This window comes from Amblyomma maculatum, chromosome 1 (assembly GCF_055883805.1).
Source record: "Amblyomma maculatum isolate TAMU_Amacu chromosome 1, ASM5588380v1, whole genome shotgun sequence".
Lineage (NCBI taxonomy): Eukaryota > Metazoa > Arthropoda > Arachnida > Ixodida > Ixodidae > Amblyomma > Amblyomma maculatum.
The window spans coordinates 111,775,771-111,797,133 of NC_139344.1; the positions used below are offsets into that span (position 1 = coordinate 111,775,771).

At 46.8% G+C, this 21,363-nt stretch overlaps 1 protein-coding gene across 1 annotated transcript in view; it reads left to right on the forward strand.

The window, feature by feature from the left end:
- The window catches only part of LOC146203500 (protein qui-1), a 587,371-nt gene extending 567,599 nt beyond the window's left edge, over positions 1–19,772 (forward strand). Inside the window, exons 25-27 of the mRNA XM_084588801.1 lie at positions 3,307–3,469; positions 5,275–5,710; positions 12,978–19,772. Coding sequence (XP_084444927.1) covers positions 3,307–3,469; positions 5,275–5,710; positions 12,978–13,537 — 1,159 coding nt within the window. The 3' untranslated portion in view covers positions 13,538–19,772. The remainder of the gene's footprint in view (positions 1–3,306; positions 3,470–5,274; positions 5,711–12,977) is intronic.
- Positions 19,773–21,363: the final 1,591 nt, after the last annotated feature.

Consider the following 21,363-nt stretch of genomic DNA (forward strand, 5'->3'; position numbering starts at 1 on the left):
AGACATATATCGTACAACGACAGTGTCTCCAAAATACTGTAAAATCACCTCGTGGTAATGCCTTGTTGTAAAAGGCTACTTCTCGGACAGACTTGCACGAATGACGGCAAGCCTGGCTTGGACAGAGCCGATCCATAGTAGAAACCAAGAGCCAATCCATATGGATCGGCTCTGGACTTGAACTGTCGCAAGTGTCGCGAACCGCTAGTTTTCGGGCGCGAAGTAACGCGCTCGGTACGTGGCTGACTATATCTGGTGCGCAGCTCGCTTTGTCTGCCTTTTCGACGGTGCCCGATAGCAGCATAGACTGCGTTGCGTAGGTGTCTCTGTGCGTTTTGCTAAAAGGAGCAGCTTAGCACCCCCGGACAACGCGTTGCAGTTTTCTTATTGCGGGAGCGTGAAACTGCGCGCTGAGCTGCCGCAGCTCGCGCGCCTCGCGAGTTTCATCCAAAGGCGCGGTGTCTAACAAAACAAATGCTATGAGCAGTAATTAATCAGGAAATCAGTGGAAACCTTTAACGCGTTACACATGTATATGAAGCCGCATCCCTAAGCAAAACGTGGAGAAATGCCTACGTAACGAGCCAACTGCTATACGGCTACCGGGCACAGTCGAAAAAGCAGTCAAAACGAGCTGCGTCTCAGCTCTCGTCAGCCGTCGTAAACGGTACCGAGAGCATTAACTCGCATTTGATGACTATCGCTTCACGACTGGTGGCAGCCCAAGCTACGCTTCCTAGGGCATCGAGTAGCATATATATAAAGAGAGGACACGCGGCGCCATTTGCGGCCCAGCTCGAGATTCCACGACTCCGCCAGACGGCGTTGCACCTACAAAAAAAAAAAAAAAAACGTTTTAGCTTCAGAACTGTGTGTAATTAAAAATAGACTGTAGACAGGTCAAAATAGCGGAATATTGATTATTTGGTTGCTAAAAGTAAGGCAAGATTAAGTGCAAATAGTATGAATTGTTACGGCTAGGTGGCATGTGCCGCAACCTGCCGATTCAAAGGGTTCTGCTTTATCTATAGCCCCATATGCCCATGCGAACACTCTCTGCGTCCCTGTCATGCCCTATAAAAGGGCCACGAGAGTGGGTTAATGACGAGCAACATCGTTATGTATTGCTTCAGGTACTGCCTCCGGTATTTTAAACAATGCCGGTAACTACTTCGAGCAAGTGGCGCAAGCGCCTGTCTATCTAACAACGAGACACATGCGAAAAACCGAAACCGAAAGTAGCATGGCGGTCTTCGAGACTTGGTATTTTGAAGCGCTCCGCTCTGAAGCTGGCACACTTCGCCGACTCCGCTGTGTGCCGCTGTGGGCACAGCGGGCCGCTGGAGCCCTATGGGAGTGTCCTCTCTGTATATCTTACTCTGTGCCTAGGGTGCCTCGCTTTCCGTCATTCGTGTGAAGTCTGTGGGTGCCTGTATACATGGGCGCATGACGTTTCGTCCCGATCAAAACGCCGCCACCGTGACCAGAATCGAACTGGCACCCTCAGCCTCAGTAGTCGAGCGCCATAACCACAGAACCACTGCGGAGAGGTTTCTGTGCAATGTGTTTGAAGGCTACGAGAGTGTGCTGTAAATTTGGAATGACCTCATTCAGGCGAATGATGATTGTAATTATTCCCTATCTGTTCAAATTAAACGACCACCTTGCCTTTCTGAACTGTACTGTTCTCTTTTGAAAAGAAAATGTGCCCAAACAAAAATCGAGGGCAGCTAAAGAGTGTTTGGTAGCTGCAAATGAAGTCAAGCATTCAAGGATTCGAAGTATAGCAATTGCCGTATATGTACTCTTTCAGCTTGCCTAACTCCCGTCCGAAATTTCGGAGCTCATGGATCACTTGCTCTGAGCACCTACAGCAGCGACCGTGCTGTGCCCTCTGTGGGTAGGAAGCTTTAAAATGCGCTAGAATTTGGCTTCGCAACAGCGAAGACTCCGAACCTGAAGCAGATAAAATTGATCTCTCTTGCTCTAGTTTTTTTTTTTTCTAGAACAGTGACAGTGATTAATGGCTGTGGTTCTTCCCGACAGTTGCAGCAATGTAGAAAACGAATAAATCTGAAAATATGAAAGGAAAAATACCAACTACTGCTCAACTTGAATTTTTTTTTTTTTTTGCGAAGAATTTTAAATTTTGCCACCATGGTATATTGACGTTTACTTACTTATTAAACCGATCTTACAAAATAAGCTTAATAGTGGCAGCCAATTTTAAGATGGATTCTGAGAAGTGGAGGCGAGAGTGTGATACAACTGCCAAGGAGGCTAGCTTCTATAACTTGGCAGCGCAAAAAAAACGAAATACCGAAAACAATCCTTAAATTCCAGGCTCGTACTGGAGCGAATTAAGACAGTTTAGGGTGCCAGCGCGAAGGTCGGGTTCCGGGTTCCTTGCCGTATACTACAAAGTGAAGCGGCGGCAGCCGAGGTGCTGTACACTATATTTTTGCACTCTGTTCCGCACAGATACGCACAACTTCACTGTCAAAAATCCCTCATTACTATTTAAAACTCGCGACCGGCCACACAATATAAGTTCACGTAAGTGAATTGAGCGCAAACTGAAATACAGAACCGCCGGCGTACAACTGGCGGTTTTGTTTTTGCGTTGCTTGTTCATAAAAATGCGAATAACTGACTAAGACTTTTTGTGGAGTTACCTTCCCAGAACCTGTTTTGTCACTGTTTCCATGGAAACTGGCACAATACAGAGACACGATTTATGTGCACCTTTTCGCATTTCCAATACCATGAGGGCAAAGCCGCCTCTGTATTGCTTTACCGGGCGTATCGCCGGTCAGTTCGCCAATGCCGTCTCACAGATGACTGCCTACGTGGTTGGCCGTCTCATAGGCGGCTGTCCGATTCACCATCTGCTCTCACCAAAATAAGCCACAGACTTTGTGACTGAACATGATTCTAAGGACGGCGTCAAACGAGACAGGAGCAGAGAAGGCACAAAGAAGCAAAGATCCCGGCGCTTGCTTTGTCCCTGTATCTTTATCCCGCCGTCATTAAAAATGAACTGCACTCATTCACCATCTGGTCGAAACCAAAGTACTTCACAAGTTTAGCCAGCATTGTTCCTTTTTTTTTTTTGTCTTCCTATTATGAGCGGGGCCACACGTCATCAGGTTTGAGTTAAGTTATAAGTTCCACTAGGGGCGCTTACCGAAAACAACCTTGTGAGTGTGTATGCCGGGCAGATTAGCAACTAGTCATACAGACAGCTTTTCGTCAATGTCCTAAATTGACTCATCCATGCAGCTAATATCAGAATCGTTTTCGCAGCGTGAAATACTGGCCCGTGTTTGAGACCGACAGCGAAAAGACAGTAAGCCACAGCGAAGCCATACTCTGCTACACCGTCACCTACGACTGCCAAACCATCGTCACCGGCTCTCAAGACATGTCACTGAAGGTGTGGGAAGTCGCTACGGCTAAGCTAACTCAAGTAAGTCAACAGTTACTCACCGAATATTCAGCCGGTTTTTTTTTTTTCTTTCTGTTCTTCATGGAGGTGGTACGTTTTGTATTCTTCTCTTTTTGCGGTTCGAAAAGTAAAAAAAAAAAAATAAAAAAAAAAGTGACACGATGTCAATACCCGCACTGGTCGCCTCTGGAGACGCCGCGGCCTCTCTAAACCGAGAAATGAACCATGCAGCCCTCCTCACCACATCAAGAGGCGTGATCTGTCGCTTGGTTCGTTGAGCTTAACCGATCGGCTTCCGAAGCCGCCGTACTGACGCTCACTCAAGGCAGGGCATGTTTCCAAAGCCGTCGAAACGAAAACCTGCGGGTTGATCCGATTTTTCTTTTTTTTTTGCCACTCCGGCATGACGCGCTATGATAGATTGTTGGTTGGATGTTGAATACTTGACTTCTAGATAGATAGAAGCAGTAGTTGCATTTTTTTTTTTCAAATATTGTTCAAATTTCTTAATATATTAGTTGGCTGCTTCCAGATGTACAAGCTTACAGCCGCGGCCAGAAAATAATGCGGTCATATTCTACTGAATAAATTACAGACATTGCCCTTCAAAGGGAGAATGGTAATGAGCGTAGCCATGAAAGCGATTTTTCACCGCTGTCTTCTGAAGACTGAAGCGATAATAGTGATGAGCATGCCAATCATGGTGTAGAGCCGGCTAACCTCAACCACCAACCTGAGCAGCATCCGTAAAAGCAATGAGTGTCCAATGATGTCAAGGCGCTTGCTTTCAGAGGAGAACATATTTTATCAATCTTGGAAATTTACGGAATTAAAGAACAAAATGTTTTACGCAGCACTTTGGGCGCGAAAGGAGCCAAGCTCCTTTAATGAGACTGCTTCCCGTTAATAAAATTAAACCTATCTTATTTTTTACTAAATACTATGCACTAGGGCGGAATGGGGAGGTTGCGCACGCAGATCGCGTGTCTTGTTGTCAATTAACTAGCAGGCATTCAGCGTTTTTAATACCATAACGTGGCTAATGGGTGGAAGCTGGGCAATGTCAGAAACGATCGCCGAAGTAAATACTAACACCTTTTCAAACTGAGCTGCTGGTTGGTTTTTCGCATATACTTCCATGTTTTGAGCCGCCTGTGGCTCTTAAGTCATGTCTCTAAAAGGTCCGGTCATATAAAGCACGGAAAAGTGCATCTTATGAGGGTAGGTACAGTTTTTACACCGTCTCTGTCAAAAATAATCAAATCAGGGTACACGGTTTAATCCTCAGCCATGTCGTTAGAGCCCTTAAAGCACCTGCTAGCTAAGACCTATAAATTACTTTTACGGTAAGGAGAATCCTCATCCATAGCTTTTTAAAGATATTTTTTGCCATTAGGTATTTTCCCTCAAGGGCTTCAATACATGGCTGATACGCAAACTACGCCACCTGGTTACTTTGGCAGGGGCAGTACAACGATTTAAGGCGCTGAGGCTAGTGGGTACAACACCGACAATATCCTGGTTGGTGTGACGACACCCTTCTGTTGTAATTCCGCCTTTTCTGTCCTGCCCCGGAATGCTGCTCAGAATACACAACAAATGCAGGATGAATAGTGCTTACCCCTAAGGTAATACGCTGAGTGAAGCTTTGCTTCCTTGTAGACAAGGCGGCCTCATACACTAAATCATAGAGTGAATCAAACCATTGCTATTTACTACCCTAAATGTATAGGCTAAATATCTCCCTGATAGGAAGCCTTCCTGTTGTGAGCCGTCAGCTCGGGTTCTCCACTCAAAGTGTACACGCCCTTGGTTGATGCCAACAGGTGCTGGTAGGCCACGAGGGCCCGGTGACCTGCGTGGCGGTGGCACCGTTCCGCTGCTCGCTGGCCGTGTCCGGCTCCCAGGACTGCAACCTGATCGTGTGGGACGTGACGACGGGCAGCGACCGCTTCGTGCTGCGCGGACACACCGAGGCGATCCGCGCGGCCAAGCTGACGTTGGACGGCTCGGTGGCCGTGTCCAGCTCGGACGACAACACGTTGCAGCTGTGGAACACGCAGAACGGTCACCGAGTGGCCAGTTTCGACCTGCACGCCACCGTGCTGGCCGTCACGACGTCACTCAACACGGGCCACCTGGTGGTACAGCTGGCCAGCTCCACGCTGGTACCCATGCTGCGGCTGCTCAACAACCCGGGCAAGGGACTCATGCTCGACCTGCCGCCAGGCACGCCCGTTGGCGACGAGCCCAAGACGCTCGGTGAGCGCCGTCTTCAGCAGCAGAGCGCGCGCCGCGCCCGCCGCGCGCGGCCGCCGCTTGAGAACGTGGCCCGCGCCAAGAGCCACTGACCGAGGCTCGCCTTTGGGGGCGCACAGAAGGCTATGCTCGCGTTAAAATCTAGATAACGTTGACAGGGCAGCCATCGTCACATTCGGTGTCCCTTCGACAATGAAGAGATTTGCAAAATGTCTTAGCTCACGTTTTATCACTGAGCATCAAAAGTAGTTGCCGTTCACAATATTTAAAGTCAGCACGGCTCTCTAAGTTCACGATAGCTCAGTACACAGACTGCTTATCAACAAACGCATCTACTTCCACGCAAACCCGGTACGAATGTTTTAGATTACAGTTAATGGTGATTTGGATTAACTAGCCTTTATTTACCAGACAGCCGCAAGGTGCATAGGCGCATTCAAACATGAGAGGTATTGCCAGAGTTGCAGAGTGGCCGTTAGTTGCAGAGCTGGAATTATTGAGGAAGTATTCCGGTTTTCTGATATCGGGATTATAATGGAAATAGAATGGGGCTCCGCGATTAAATCGGTAGCTTTGCACACGCCTTTCTCCCTGGACTAACCTCCCATGAGCACCGAGCGCGCACCTTACCGAATGTCATGTTGATAATAGATGCAGCATGATCTTTAGGCATGCTGTTATCACAGTAAAGAAATGTTCTTAATTAAAAGATACTACTTTAATGCCTAAGAAGTTCGTAGACAACGATTCGAAATTTCTGTGCGACAATATAGCAATTTGTTCTGTTTATTTTTGTTTGTTTTGTTGTTGTTTTTTTTACATTTTTGACCACCTCATAAATTGTACGCATTCCGTTTATCTATTAATTTTGTTTGGTTGATAGTAGTACCCTTTTCGAGCACTTGTCCATATATAATCAGCGAGTACTCAGGCCTCCCTTCGCGAACGGGAATAGAAAGACTTAGGAGAAAGGCCTTTTAGTCCGTTCAGCAAAGCCAGCTTCATGGATGCCATAAATAGGATCAGTCACCATCTTGTATGAAATCGTATGTAACGAAACATCATCAATTACAAATAGTTTACTCTGATGTCTCGGAAAGTTTCCAGGACGAATATGCCAAACGTGCACATGACGAGTCATCTTAAGAACAACGCTATTTAGTAATGGTTTAAGTTATAGGTTACAAATGACAACAATGCTGTTGAATAGAGCGGCATCCACGTAGTATGAGCTAGGAGGAGAAAAGGAGGGCGGAAGGCAGGGATGGTAACCAGGAAGAATGCATTCCGGTTGGCTACTCTGCACTGGGGAAGGGGAATGGGGAATTAAAGGGGGAGGGTAGAAGAGGAGAGGAGGTGCGAAAGTCACAGTCTGTCAATCAGACTAGTCTCTCTTGAAAAGCGAGGAAGTGCCTTGTAGGCTTGGAGCGCAGATGACGTATTAACTAGTTGTTGAAAACATCTGACGTGTATTACAGAAATGAAGCGGTCACAGCACCGCTAACGGAATAGTCTAACGCAAGGGGGGGCAGGGGGGAAGTTATTGTGACTTCCTTTTTGATTTTTTCAATAATATGTTATTGAACGTCTAGTTGAAAATGAAGCAATTAAAATGATGCAGACGTGGTGAAGAAACCTCGCAGGTGATCTGCAGCTTTCCTTATCACTTTTCGGGCTTTCCTCCAGTATTTCAGGAGACGGGTAAGTAAAGAAAATTATGTATTTACCTAAGGAGGAAAATGAAAAATGAAAAAAAAAATCTTCTGAGTTATTTTAGACCTGTGCCAGCATTATGCATCCAGTTTAATTCGTATCCAAAGTCCCTTTAATTTTTGAAGTCGTGGTCGTTACGTAGGACAACCTGTATACCTTTGTGAACAGCCCAACGACAGGACATGCATGCAAGAACAAAAAAGAAATGAAACAGCTAGCGCGCTGACCAGCTGCTAAAAGAGGAGATTCGGCGAATAAATTTCTGAAACTTGCACCGACTACTCTGTTCCAAGGCGGCAGCATTAAGGATGCCGTTCGGCTGAAAACCAGGCCTGGCTGTCGGCACAACAATAAACTCTGGAATGGTCGAGAAGGCCGTGAGCGTTGTGTGCCCCACTATGTATCTGCAGCCAATACGGTAAGGAATTGAGGAAGTTAACATAATTAATCAATTAATTAAGAGGAATAAAAAGACCTGGGGTATGTTCAACATCATGAGCCGATTCAATTCGTGCCCGAAGTAGATTTCATTTCTGAAATTTTGGCTCAAGTTACGTGGGACTTTCATGGTAATGCGCTGTTAGTACCGCCCTTAATCTAATCTCTTCACCTCAACATTATACAATACTTTATAATTTTTTTGACGAAAGGATAAGACATTTCACAGCACGCAGAAACGTGCTAGGATATATGGAATACACGAGCCTACGTTACAGGAATTCGTATCACGTTATACCGAGTGTTTCAGAGACGTCCGCCACTAATTTTTTAAATTAGGCATTTGGCGCTACACAGGTAGCCTTTCTTTTTTTTTTTTTTTTCAAGATATGTGGACGTCAGAAAACAGCTTATTCATGTTAACTTGTAAGCTAGTAACTAAATTATAATAGTTGCCTTTTAGCTATTATCGATAAGTGTCTGGCTGCAATTACAGATTTTCGGGTGACCACATCCACTTTTAGAATTGGGAAAACGCGATGGCACTTGGCGCTCTAACCCAAAAAGTTTGATAATTTATCGCGCAAGAAGAAAAATCGCACGCCTGCTCTGTGCACACAGCAATGTCCATAAATCTGCGTCACATTGTGGCACGTATGGCGTGGAGTGAAGTTTCGACCATGGGCATTGCTTTGCGCCCAACGCGGGGGCGCGGCTTTCGAGTCTTGCGACTAGTGGCCGAAATACGTGCAGCCACAGAACCTAGGGCAATTGTGTTTCCGAAATTATAAAAACTGATATGGCTACCGCTGGCGGCTGGCTGTATATGTGTAATTGCAGCCAAGTTCTCATCTGTAATACTTAAACAGTAACTATTAAAATTTACTTAACCGGCTTAATTAGTGGTTGACAACACCCACGTCTTTCCTGGCGTCCGCCAGCACTTGTATTGCTACGCTGTATAGGACACATTTTTATATTAAAAGGCGTAGTGGCAGACTTCCCTGAATCACATGGTATACAGAACACGAGGAAGCTACAGAGGTTGCCCATTCCCGGCAACAGTATTGATCCCACTCCGCAACTCTGGACTACATAGCGAGAAAACGTTTGTCCCGCCTACTTGCGAATGTAAAAACGTGCTTCCCACTAACGCGCAACGCATCTGTCTGGGTTCTTCCGCTCCCACGTGGATGCTTAAAAGGGCTTCCATTTTTGCTCCACACACTGATAACTGAGCCAAAGTTATCTCATTACTTACAACAAGTGTTGTTAGAGCTTACGCTAATGATAGTACGTATATTATCGTTCGTCCAGAAAGAGGACAACCTATAAAAGAATATTCACTTCATGTGATTACTGTTGCATTCACTAAACTTAATACTTAGCGCTGTATGAAGAAAAAAATCACCTTTTCTGAATGTGCAACACAGAAATTTTGGTGGTCGAGTTGCATGGTCTCTGTGGGGGAAAAACAGTTGCACGAGTCCTAGCGGACTTGCTCTTAGCTCGCATCACTCAGAGGCCACAACGTCTTCATTGTGTTGTACGCTGCATGCCTTTCATGCATGTTGTGTCGTATGTTAAGCGTGGCGTGAGTAGACGGACTGACAAAAAACTACTTAACTCGACCAATAACTGACTGCCCAAAGAGACAACCAAACTTCCAACTCAGCACCGTCTTCATCGCTCAAGCTTCATAGTAACGCAATGATCGCATCTGTTAGAGCTCCAGTGCTGCATTTTATCCATTTCCTGGTCTTCCTCTAGCCCGACAGTGGCAGTGAACGAGCTCATGAGCCTTTCACGCTTTACATGAAGCGGCGTGTTGCCGGTGCTCCCATGGATCTCTTACGGAGTGTTATCGAAAGATGTGCAAGACGCACCGTAGTCTCCGCTAAAACTTCCTGATGGAGTCCACACGCAGATCCTGCTTAAAACGGGGATACAAAAAAAAAAAAAAAGACACGCAGTGGAGTCTTTTTGTCACAGCATTCAGGCTGAAATCAAAAGTCTGAAGTGAAATTAGTTGGTTCAAGACTGTTTGCAAGCAGAAATGCATTTTTCTTATGTCCGTCTAGCCACGCCAGCCTCGCAATTCGCCGTGAGAGTGCACCTCACAGTGTTTTGTCAATCGCATCTTTAGAGGTTAAGGTGTCCCTCACACTGGCACGGTGTATGCGACATATGCTGAGATTCACTGCACCAGTGACGTTAGCGAAGTCCCGTGCCACATCAGTAACACAAGATGAAGCGTTAATGAATGTGGGCCTTTCGTGTAAAACCCTACCCTCATACTTGCGCTGAGCTGTCACCTCTGGTATGCCTTGTTTTTACCCAAAAGGATGAAGCTTCCAGTGTCCAGTATGGGCATTAGTTGCTATGGTAAAGACCATTACCTGCAACGGGCCAAGAGACGAATTAAAATTACAGCGCACAAAGAACGCAAGATCGGTAGAAACACACGAGCGCGACGAAGATTAGCGTCGTGTTTCAGTCGTGCCCAAGAAGTTCTCGCTTTTTCTGCCTGCTTCGTCCTGGTAACTTTCTCCTACGAACAGTCCGCAACTGGGTGCCACCAATACGTTCAGTAATTAGAGTCGGGGAGAGGACGACGAGTGAGGCGTGCATTGCGGCTAACCCCTATGCCGGCTACGTACAAGGGCGGACATAAGAAAACGGAGCACTCTGTTCTAAGCCAAAACATGACTGTCCTAGCAGAAATCACGAATCACGGCGGGTTAGCAGCCACGCTAACAGCAATGCTAACAGCCCGTGCAGACCATGTCCCAGTTTATATCACGTAACGTGGTCAGTTTACTTATGCGCGCACGTGTACATTCGTAAGTTAGACCGACTGCGTGCGAAGAGGTGCAACCAGCTCTCAAAATCTGGCTCAGAAAATGGTCATATGCCTCAGACTTGCTCACGCATCGGAATAATTAGCAGATGTCTTTGCAATGATCATGCTTCCGTAATCTTTTCCCCAGTGCCATACTTCCTCTATCCCCATTCTGTGCTTATAATCTCTCGCAAGCAAGGGCCACCGATCACCAAAAACTTTAATACTCCAGAGGACACAAAAGGATTTACTAATGCTTCCTAAGCGAACGTTATTACTGTCTGTATTTTAGGCGCTGCTGTAGAGACAGTGATACTCATGCTCGCCGCCACAAAGCCAGCTGCCTAAATATAGAAAGCGGAGAATTACTGCAAAGGAAATAAGGGGCAGCCACATTAGTTGCCGGAGCATCAAGGACCTGATGAGTGCAAAAATTAGAATGGTGTCCATATACCTGTAACCCACTAAGCATTCGATAGGTGCCTTCTGGATTGCCCGTCTCTACTATTTTCATTCGTATTTTCTTTACGCTGATTGTTGAGTCGCTACAAACGGAAAAACCGTCAACAATAAACGTTAGGAAAATTTGGCTCACTCAAAAAACCATATTAACGCACAGAAGCTCCTTACTGCTCAACGCAAGCATCTATAAAGCGAGCATCATACTTGATTACAACAGAGAAAGCGCATGGCACTCAAGTTTTTTTTATTCGTTCATATCATCAATGCGAATATTGTCATTCGAATTGACGAAACTGGTGGCCGGGTTGGCGCAAGTCGGGAGATCAGTAAGTGAGGACTTTGTCCTGGCCGCTGCTACCTATGACGACAGTCATGATGGTAGGCTGTGGAAGTTGCTTCAGTGAAAAGTTCAACAGCAGAATGCTAAAGGTCGATGCCAATGGTTTCGTTTCACAGACGTTATGCAGAGTAACCATCAAATGAAGAGACAGCACACCTGGATGTATTATGTAAGTGATTACTTCTCAGTGCTAGGACCTCAAACCACTGTCATTTCTAAAAGCTGTTTTATGCAGTGGTAGTTTCAAAAGCATGGACGAACAGTAAGTTCACGGCAGAGGTGTCAGAGCACACACAGAGCACTGTTATTTTATTGCTAACATGAACAAACCAAGTTAAATTATGCACGGGGTTGATGGCTCAAATATTTATCAGAATAGTTTGCGATGAGTTGTTAAAATAGCACGTAAATGGCCATGACAATATCCAGGAGATACACCTCGCTCCACATGATTCTGATCAAACTTTTAACCGAAAAGAAAATAACTGCATTAATAGTATGTGAAGTTTAGTTTGGGCTGAAGAATTTTCGTACCGCTGCTAGTAAATATTTACGGTAAGATTACACAGACGTCGTCAGAGAAGGGGAGTATACCGAAGCGAAACTATTGAAAGCAAATTGTTACCGCATATGAGGGTTACATGACCTCCTGTGTAAGGCTTTCAGCGATTTTTCGCTCCCGACACTTGCTTTTCTTTTTTCTTCTTCAATGAAACTGCTGAAGCCATAAACCTTCTTGCACATTTCGCTTCTGCGGGTGCACATTTGGCGGTCCAAAACCAGAGACTTCAAATTAACAGTGCGTGTCGGTGATTACGCGTGGTAGATCAAGCTACGATTTCTTTCTCTTTTTTTATTTAACTTCGCCATGGCACACTGAGCCTCGCTATCGCGCAATGAAGCAGGGCTAGAAAAGAAGCGTGGACGTTCCTCCTCTTTGAAATAATCATCCTCTTCTTTGCTTACTTCTAATATATATTTAATTTATTTATTTTTTTTTTCGTTTTTATCCCATATGCTGGCTATATTCGGCTGGTGGTTATTACGCTCCGAGTGAGGAAAATGAAATGAAAAGATTGCTACTCGAATATCACGTGCGTTTGACTCTTGGTTGCATGTTTATTTACTTTCATTCGGCAATGGCAAGCAAGCAGGTTCGCAGTTCATGTAGATCATAGCGTTTCTGGACACTACACTGATTATAAAAGCACCGAAACAACACGTAGACACGTCACGCTCATATTCACATATAGTCGCAAACCCTGATGGGGTGATATTTTGGAAGAGTCTCTAGAGAGGACTCCGCGGCGCGTCAACCTCGCTCAGCCAGCGCTCCAACGATTGCGCGCAGAGAAATCGCTGCGACCGTGGACACTCGACATTCTGCTGGGGACCCCTTGTTTTGCGTTCGGCTGTGCCATGTGCCCTTCCCTTTTCTGTGGGCAAGTAGAAAGAGCGCGCTGACGTGGTCGCAGGAGGGCATCCCCTTCGCGGAGTGGTCCCCAAGCGGGTGCTGCTGAGGGGAAACCTGAAGCGGGAGCAGTCGTTCGACTCCTTCTACTGGGACCTGCGCGCCCAGTCGCCCAAGCACGAAACAGCCGCAGACGACTTCCGGGCCGCCGGCAAGCCGCTGTCTCCGTTCGGCTCCCGCGAACACCTCCAGCTGACGGGTGGCGCAGCCGTGTGGAATGGCGGCCTGGGCCGGGGACCGCGTAGCGCCGCCCCGCCGCATGCCGGTGGCGCAGGCGACCTCGGCCTACAGCCCAAGCCCAAGCTGCCCAAGCACAAGATCCTAAAGAAGCAGCAGAGCATGTTCGCTTGCTTCCCCGAGTTCACGCAGCAGACTCCGCCCACGCTACTGTCACCCGTGGCGCCCAAGGAGCTGGTCGAGAAGAAGGAGCTCGCCAAGACGGGCCGCGCCACAGCCGTGCTCCTGCCTCGCACTAACAGCGTCGAGGAAGCGCCTGAGCCGGCCGCTCGGGACCCAGGCCCCGAGAACACGGTGACAGATTCGGCCGTCTGCGCGCTCATGTGAACGCCCCCTTGGCGTACCTTGTTCTTGGCCCGGACGCCTCGTGAACGAAACAAATTGGTGTGCAGCAGCCGTGAAGGCTGCGCCTTTCGATGGGAGTGAGCTCGGCCCGCTCTGAATTGTACTACTCGCCCACCTTCTACTGCGCAGCACAGTGCTTCGTCGTCACACGCCGGCTGCCGGAAATCAAGCTGTCTGTCTGGCCGGCGTAGAACATAAGCAATAGAGTTCCCCGAGGACGAGCAGTGGGAGCGTCCGCCTCATTCCTCCCGCAATGCCGACAGGCAGCTGGGCACTTGGGCTCTCGCTCGCATTTCTGTTAGGAGCCACTGCCAAGAGCTGTTGAGAATAGCGCCTGCCGTGCGCAGATGTCACGCTGCTATAGATCCTACCTTAAATGTATTTTTTTAGGCAAAAGAAGCAGCAACTGAGAGCAATTCGAGCCAGGCACTAATCAACAGGGGCGGGCTGAGGTCACTGTTCCGAAAGCAGTTCTCTCAAAATAACAGCAAGGCACTCTCTTCTCGGGCATTTTGCTTATCGAGTGCGCATTTCGCTAATAATCAGGAGGGTATTTTGTGACAGTGCGATTGCAGCTAGCTTCATTGACCTAACCTCAAAGTTGGCCTCTCCTGTACCCGCCTAAAGAAAACCACGCCCTTGTGTCCAATTCCAGAGCCTTCAGAACAGACTTGACAGTATTCTCAAGCAGATCTGAATTTAATGAAACCTTTCGGAAATCATTTTAGTACTTCTTGTGCTTAGTTTCTTTTTTATTTAGTTATAAGATCTGAAGCAATGAGCTTTAGCAAGTAGCCGCAGCCTCCGTGTGAATGCCAGGTGTCAAGTGTTCCAGTCGCCGCTTATCGGAGTGTATCCAGAACTCTCCAGTGAATCCCATCTGACACGTTGTTGGAGTGTGATAACTATATTTCGGTGTGAGCACCTGACCTTGCACAGCAAATGCTCCGGCTCGAGCACATTTTCACTATGCACACTCTGTTCACCACTGCACGCTGTACGTTCCTTCAACAGCCTAAGCACAAATTGTTGTCAAGACAGTGTCCTGCATGTTAAAAGAAAGGGGGGAGGGGTACTTGCTATCCAACAGTAACCCATGCTGCGAGCTTTGACAGCAGTGTAATGTATTATAGACAAGTGAAACCTTTGTACTCGGATGCCTTCCACGTTCCTGAAGATAGACATTGTCACACTGTAAAGAAGAAACCACACACACTGACACAAACAAGTGATGCAATTTTATAATTTCAGCTTCATATGTCAATGCCTGTAGACAGATGGTGGCCAAGTTGTTTCCCGAAGGTTATTTGATTTCCACGGTGGTTGTGTTCTCCTCGCCCCACCTCTTTGACCACTAGTCAAACATTTGCTCAATGTTTGTCGGGCGCTGAGCTCCACTGAAAGCGAACCTTTCCAGCAAGTACTAAACGTAATTTTTACACTCCTTCGCTCTTTGCGTAGACAATAAATAGTTATGTTTCACATAAATACGTATGAGCTTCGGTCCACTGTTTCTTTTTTGCGTTATTACACGCGAGAGTCCTAATCGGATTAGAGGTCGGAGCACCGTGATTCTAACTAGGGGCCGGAGGCCAGTGTTTTACCTCTCTCTCGCTTTCCATTCTTTGTGCACAACGCGCAAAAGAAGAGAGTATTACATGCCCTCGCCTTAAAATGTATACGTGTCCATTTTATGTTTAACTAAATGCTTGCATATGTTAATCCATGTGGCATATCATACTTATTGTGCAATTTTGTGACGTATCTGTGTCAAGTGGTACAACTGATCATGCTATGTGAATTTTTAGGGCTGTGTGTGGTGTGAATTGGTCGCCTGTGATTCACAAAGGTGCGTTGGAGATGTTCCATTTCCGAAGATAAAGGAAAGCGCATATGCGGAGCAACGAGCGTCGTACGTTGTGTTGCAGTGTACGTAGCGCATTTCTCCGCAAGTGCTTGTTCTCAGCTAGCGTGCTTTCCCCCTTGTGGACAAATTTGTCCCTTTTGTTTCGGGCTTTGTTTTTGGAGTTAACCTGAACAGCCTGTTCGCTGAGCGTGTTGTACTGCGGCCCTGTGCATGGAGCTACCCTAGCCGCAGCACGAACCTTCCATGTCCTGCTTTGGGAACCATTGCAGTAGTCGTTTGCATTTGGTTGTTTCCCCTGACAGTACCTGACGTTTTTCTCTTCCATTAATGCGTGTGTTTCGATACGAGTGTTTCGATGCGGGCAGGATATTCGTGCTAAGAGGCTCCCGGCCCGTTGTTGGATACGGGACAAACCCATTAGCGATGCCACGTCGCCGACGCCGCACGAGCAGGCTTCCTCTACCTGAGTGCCCCGTGCACAGCCTGAGGAACGGCGCCTTCAACTAGACGCGTCCTCAGGTTTTCTTCCAGCCTTCCTTTTTATTGCACCTTCTTTCTAAGTGTATTTATCTCTTCCTTTCCTTTTTTTTTCTTTTTTTCTTCTTTCCTTTGCCACTTCAGTCAACGTTTGCCCCTAATTACTGGAGATCATCAACATCATCTGATTTTCTTCAAGTGCGTGTTCATGTGTGCGTTTGTGCCCTTCAGTCGCCCAGGTGCCCGCCGGCGATTGTAGGCCCTGTGCATACGTATCTCTTCGTCACACAAGCATCTTCCCGTGGGTGCCACGACTGTGACAGGCAAAATGCCCAAATCTACGCGCAGGATGGTACCCCTTCCACATCGTGCCACTATGCTCCCAGTGGTGGTCAGATGTCTGCTGTCGGGTGCCATGTGCCGTGTTCCGTAGCCTGCGGGCCCAATAGCGTACCTGCGAGGATTTCCGCAGACTCGCAGATTCTAGTTTGCCAGACCTATCGTTCTGTCACCGCCCTCTTTGCTTCTCGGAGGCACGGCACGCAGCTTCCTCGTAATCGAGACGCTACAGCCACGCATCCCGTCATGAACCGTTCTCCCACACAATGCCGAAAAGCCACTTAGACCAGTAAGCCCTGACAACCTGTGATCGCGCCTTAGAGTTGTCCTTCTACTTTCTCTCTGTCTGTCTCTCTCTCTCTCAGCGGCCGCACCATGGGGAAGGAAGCGGCGATTAGCCAGTACACGGTCACTGTGTACCACGCGAAAGGCCGCATGTTGTTCGCGCACGCCACTTAAATGAACATAATTGTTTCCCCACCTTCCCGTTTTCTCTGTCGTGTTTTCGTACATAGGAATGAGCAAGCAAAAACAAGAAAAGAACAAGCGGCTGCGTTTTGCTGGTTTTTAAAATGCTCAAAAGCCGCCGGAAAGCTTATAATCACGCGCTAAATTTCTAAAACGCCTTGGGACCACCTGCGAAGTAGGACTAGCATCTTGAATTGCTTACAAGACACTATTTAGATTCTTCCTAATCAGTCCGTGCACAAATCACTGCTGCGTCACGCACATGCGCAACCACTGATGAACACGCATTTAGACGATTTGCAGTAACACAGTATTTGGACCACGCCATGATATCACGTCGCTAAAGTGGCCCCGTGGTTTACAAGGACATTCACCACGCCACTGTAATGACTTCAGCGGTCCGCAAGGACGAGGTAATACCCTCAGCGTGGTCAAGTTTACGACAGCATCACTCATGAGGCTCATTCAATACGTGGCTTAATTCTACCATAAGTGTTTCTTTTTACCTTCTCAGCTGCTTGAGGCTGCGCGCCGCAATCGCTCAAAGAAACAACATGTTCACCTGTGCAAACCACCCCAACAAATCTGCCAGCTTGGTGAGGTCCGATGTAGCTGAAGAGGTGGGTATCTGGTAGCACTTGTGCATGCACCACAACACTAATGTGTGTGCCTTTACTGCCAACCTTCCGAACCGCATGGACACCGGTGTAATTAGGTTACAAAAATAGCGCAGAAATCTGACGCACAAGACGACAGCATTTCACAGAGCACTGAGCTTAAAGTCGGGTACATCCGCTTCTTTGCCTCAAATATTTCGTGTTCTTTTTTTTTTATTTTTTACGGCAAAATGCTGTTCTACGGAGCTCACCTGTGATGGCCACGAGAGTAGAATCCTGTATCACACGCATCTTTTCTTATTTTGGTCGTGCAGCTGGCATGTGCCGTGCATTGCGGCATCCTACGTAGAGAGCCTACGCAGCACGGAAGCGTGGCGCCCTATGTGCACAGCAGCGGGAGCTAGCGCATGCCTCGTTTATAGCGAAAACAAATGATGTAATGTTACGTCCGTTTTCCGTCAATGTAATGGCTCTAGTTTCTCGTTAAAATTGAACGCTTTGAATTCGTTTGAAAGTAGGCTTGAACGGTCAACGCAAAAGCTAGAATTTCTATGGTCTAGGTCTATTTACAACGCGTATTTCTTTCTATAACTGGCAGCACTAAGCAGCGAGCTAGCACGTCCGGGATACAATGAGAGTGAACATGTCGGTTTTTTTAATTGACCTGGCTGAAGCACTACATAAAACAGTACTTTGTGTCTTCGTAAGACTTAGTAACGTTGTAAAATTGATTTTCTTTTGTTTGTTTGTTTTTTTTTTATACCGACAAAAGAGGCGCTTAAGTATGCTGCCTCAAAAACGGCATTTCAGCAGGCTCAATAGATTTTTTTTTTTTTTTTTTCCTGAAGAACTGGTCCTAGTGACGTTTATGATGTCACAAATTCCAGCAGTGGCACGCAACAGCCGGCACAGTGAAATGCAAGGTGGTCGCTTATAGCCTACAAACATTGTAAATTATATTCTTTAGTCTCTCATCGATTGATTCGCTTCTTCATGAAAGCAGTAGCGAATATACGACCCCATCAGCCTACGACAAAAACCCATCACAGTGTTATTTTTTTTTTCTTCGGCGTTCACGCTGTATGTGCGTTCTGTATTGTGTGCTAGTTTTCTGCGTTGTGTCTGTCACTGAGGTCCGTCAGTTTACACAGACGTCAGGCTTTTCCTGCGCGGTATACGCGAGCCAGCTGTTGGGCGGCGGCGCTGGTTTAAACTCTCATAGCACGACTTTTTGCTAGTTCTACGCGCGCGTAAAATATGCTTTACCAATTGACAGACGTAAAAAAAAAAATTAAACTGTTGCCTTTCAAGTAAGGGCTACAAAAATGAACCGTATGCGAAAGGCACTCGAATAACTGTGGTGGAACGTCTTTTGGCTCGTGGTCCCGTCTTTTCTGACGAAGCGCGTCGATAGTGCCCGAGCAGTGCCCTACGGAGCAAAGAAGGCGACACCAGAGCGCATCCGCTGGATTCTGAGCCGGCCGATTGTATGATTTCCGTGTTTGTGCGGCTGTTCTCGCACACGAGCACTTTCCGTGGATACCAACCAGATGCGAACCGATTTCGCCTTCATTGCTCCCGCATCTCTCGCGCGCACGTTCCGCAGCAGCCAGCACGGGAGCTGTCGCACTCAGTGCAACCTGCAACGCGCACTTGGTGCCCGCTCGCAGATTAGAGCAATTGAATACTATATAATAAAATACATCCAAATAGTAAAAGTCACTTTACGGGAACTATGTTCTCCGTGATTCGCTACTATAGATGCAAGACTTTAGCGCGCGAGGGAGCGTGTACTGCTTGCTCCCAGAAAATATTGTGCTGCAGGTTATACTAAATGCGACAGTGTACGCAAGCTTGAAGGCTTGCTTAGAGGGTTGCAAAGCAGGGTGTCTGGTCAGCTTAGACGAATATCCCAAAAGCGGACTAATCCAGCGCATTGTTTCTCCGTAAATGGAGCGCATGATGTAACCCTTTCCATGGAGCGACGTGTTGACCGAGAAGTATAAAAAAGGAAAAAAAAAACAGTTTGTATCCAGCCAAACTGCGACACGGCAAACAGCTATAATGGAATTATAAAATTAGCCGGCGATTATCCGAGTTTAACCATAGTAGGCTTCTCTTTTTGTTTCGTTAACGCTGGCTGACACGCGATGCACGGACTTCTCTATGCAATGTTTGTTACAGCAGTGTGGCTTTTTCGAATTAACTTTTTCGCACTAGAAGAAAGGTCGTATTGCAGCTGTTGCTGGCCAGTAAAAGAATTTCGATTTACCTAATATTGTCATTTCAACTGGGCACCTGACATCGCAGTATATAAATTTCGCCACATTTCGCAGCAATAGACTTTGCCACTATCGCGAAGGTCGCTGTATAGCGTGCAACGTTACTTCTCGTTTTGTTCTGCATAGCGGAGGAGCCGCTGTTTTTCGCAGTATATATATATATATATATATATTATATATATATATATATATATCCTTTTTTTTTTTTTTTTGGGGGGGGGGGGAGGGGTTGTTATCAATTTGCAAAATCGTGGTCGCCTCTTTGACGCGGAAAATTCTACGTAGCTCCGTGTATTGTTTATAGCTGTTTTCCCCCTGAAATTGTGTATACAAGAAATAACCAAAAAAAAAGTACGTGGCTTTACGGTTGAAAACCCGCGGTTGTTCGTTTCCCGTGTATGCGGTTCGTTAACCCTGATGTAGCACGCACGATCCTTAAACATTCATACGCGACGCATAGTAGAAGCCATTGAAATGCACCTGAGAGCCAGGTGGTTGACATTTTCCACGTTTATGTATAGCTGAACCCTTGGTAAATGGAGTAATAAACAGGATGTTTCTACAAAAAGTGGCTTTTGCTGTTTCATTTACTCTAATTATGTGTACGTGAGCGCACATGCGCGCACGCGTGCGCTCGTGTGTGTGTGTGTGTGTGTGTGTGTGTGTGTGTGTGTGTGTGTGTGTGTGTGTGTGTGTGTGTGTGTGTGTGTGTGTGTGTGTGTGTGTGTGTGTGTGTGTGTGTGTGTGTGTGTGTGTGTGTGTGTGTGTGTGTGTGTGTGTGTGTGTGTGTGTGTGTGTGTGTGTGTGTGTGTGTGTGTGTGTGTGTGTGTGTGTGTGTGTGTGTGTGTGTGTGTGTGTGTGTGTGTGTGTGTGTGTGTGTGTGTGTGTGTGTGTGTGTGTGTGTGTGTGTGTGTGTGTGTGTGTGTGTGTGTGTGTGTGTGTGTGTGTGTGTGTGTGTGTGTGTGTGTGTGTGTGTGTGTGTGTGTGTGTGTGTGTGTGTGTGTGTGTGTGTGTGTGTGTGTGTGTGTGTGTGTGTGTGTGTGTGTGTGTGTGTGTGTGTGTGTGTGTGTGTGTGTGTGTGTGTGTGTGTGTGTGTGTGTGTGTGTGTGTGTGTGTGTGTGTGTGTGTGTGTGTGTGTGTGTGTGTGTGTGTGTGTGTGTGTGTGTGTGTGTGTGTGTGTGTGTGTGTGTGTGTGTGTGTGTGTGTGTGTGTGTGTGTGTGTGTGTGTGTGTGTGTGTGTGTGTGTGTGTGTGTGTGTGTGTGTGTGTGTGTGTGTGTGTGTGTGTGTGTGTGTGTGTGTGTGTGTGTGTGTGTGTGTGTGTGTGTGTGTGTGTGTGTGTGTGTGTGTGTGTGTGTGTGTGTGTGTGTGTGTGTGTGTGTGTGTGTGTGTGTGTGTGTGTGTGTGTGTGTGTGTGTGTGTGTGTGTGTGTGTGTGTGTGTGTGTGTGTGTGTGTGTGTGTGTGTGTGTGTGTGTGTGTGTGTGTGTGTGTGTGTGTGTGTGTGTGTGTGTGTGTGTGTGTGTTTCTGTGTGTTTCTGTGTGTTTTGTTTGTTTGTTTGTTTGTTTGTTTGTTTGTTTGTTTGTTTGTTTGTTTGTTTGTTTGTTTGTTTGTTTGTTTGTTTGTTTGTTTGTTTGTTTGTTTGTTTGTTTGTTTGTTTGTTTGTTTGTTTGTTTGTTTGTTCTACCCCTCCATGGCTCAGTGGTTCCGAAAGTGGAACATATTTTCAAGTGTTTTTGTTTACAATGCATATGTAAGGAA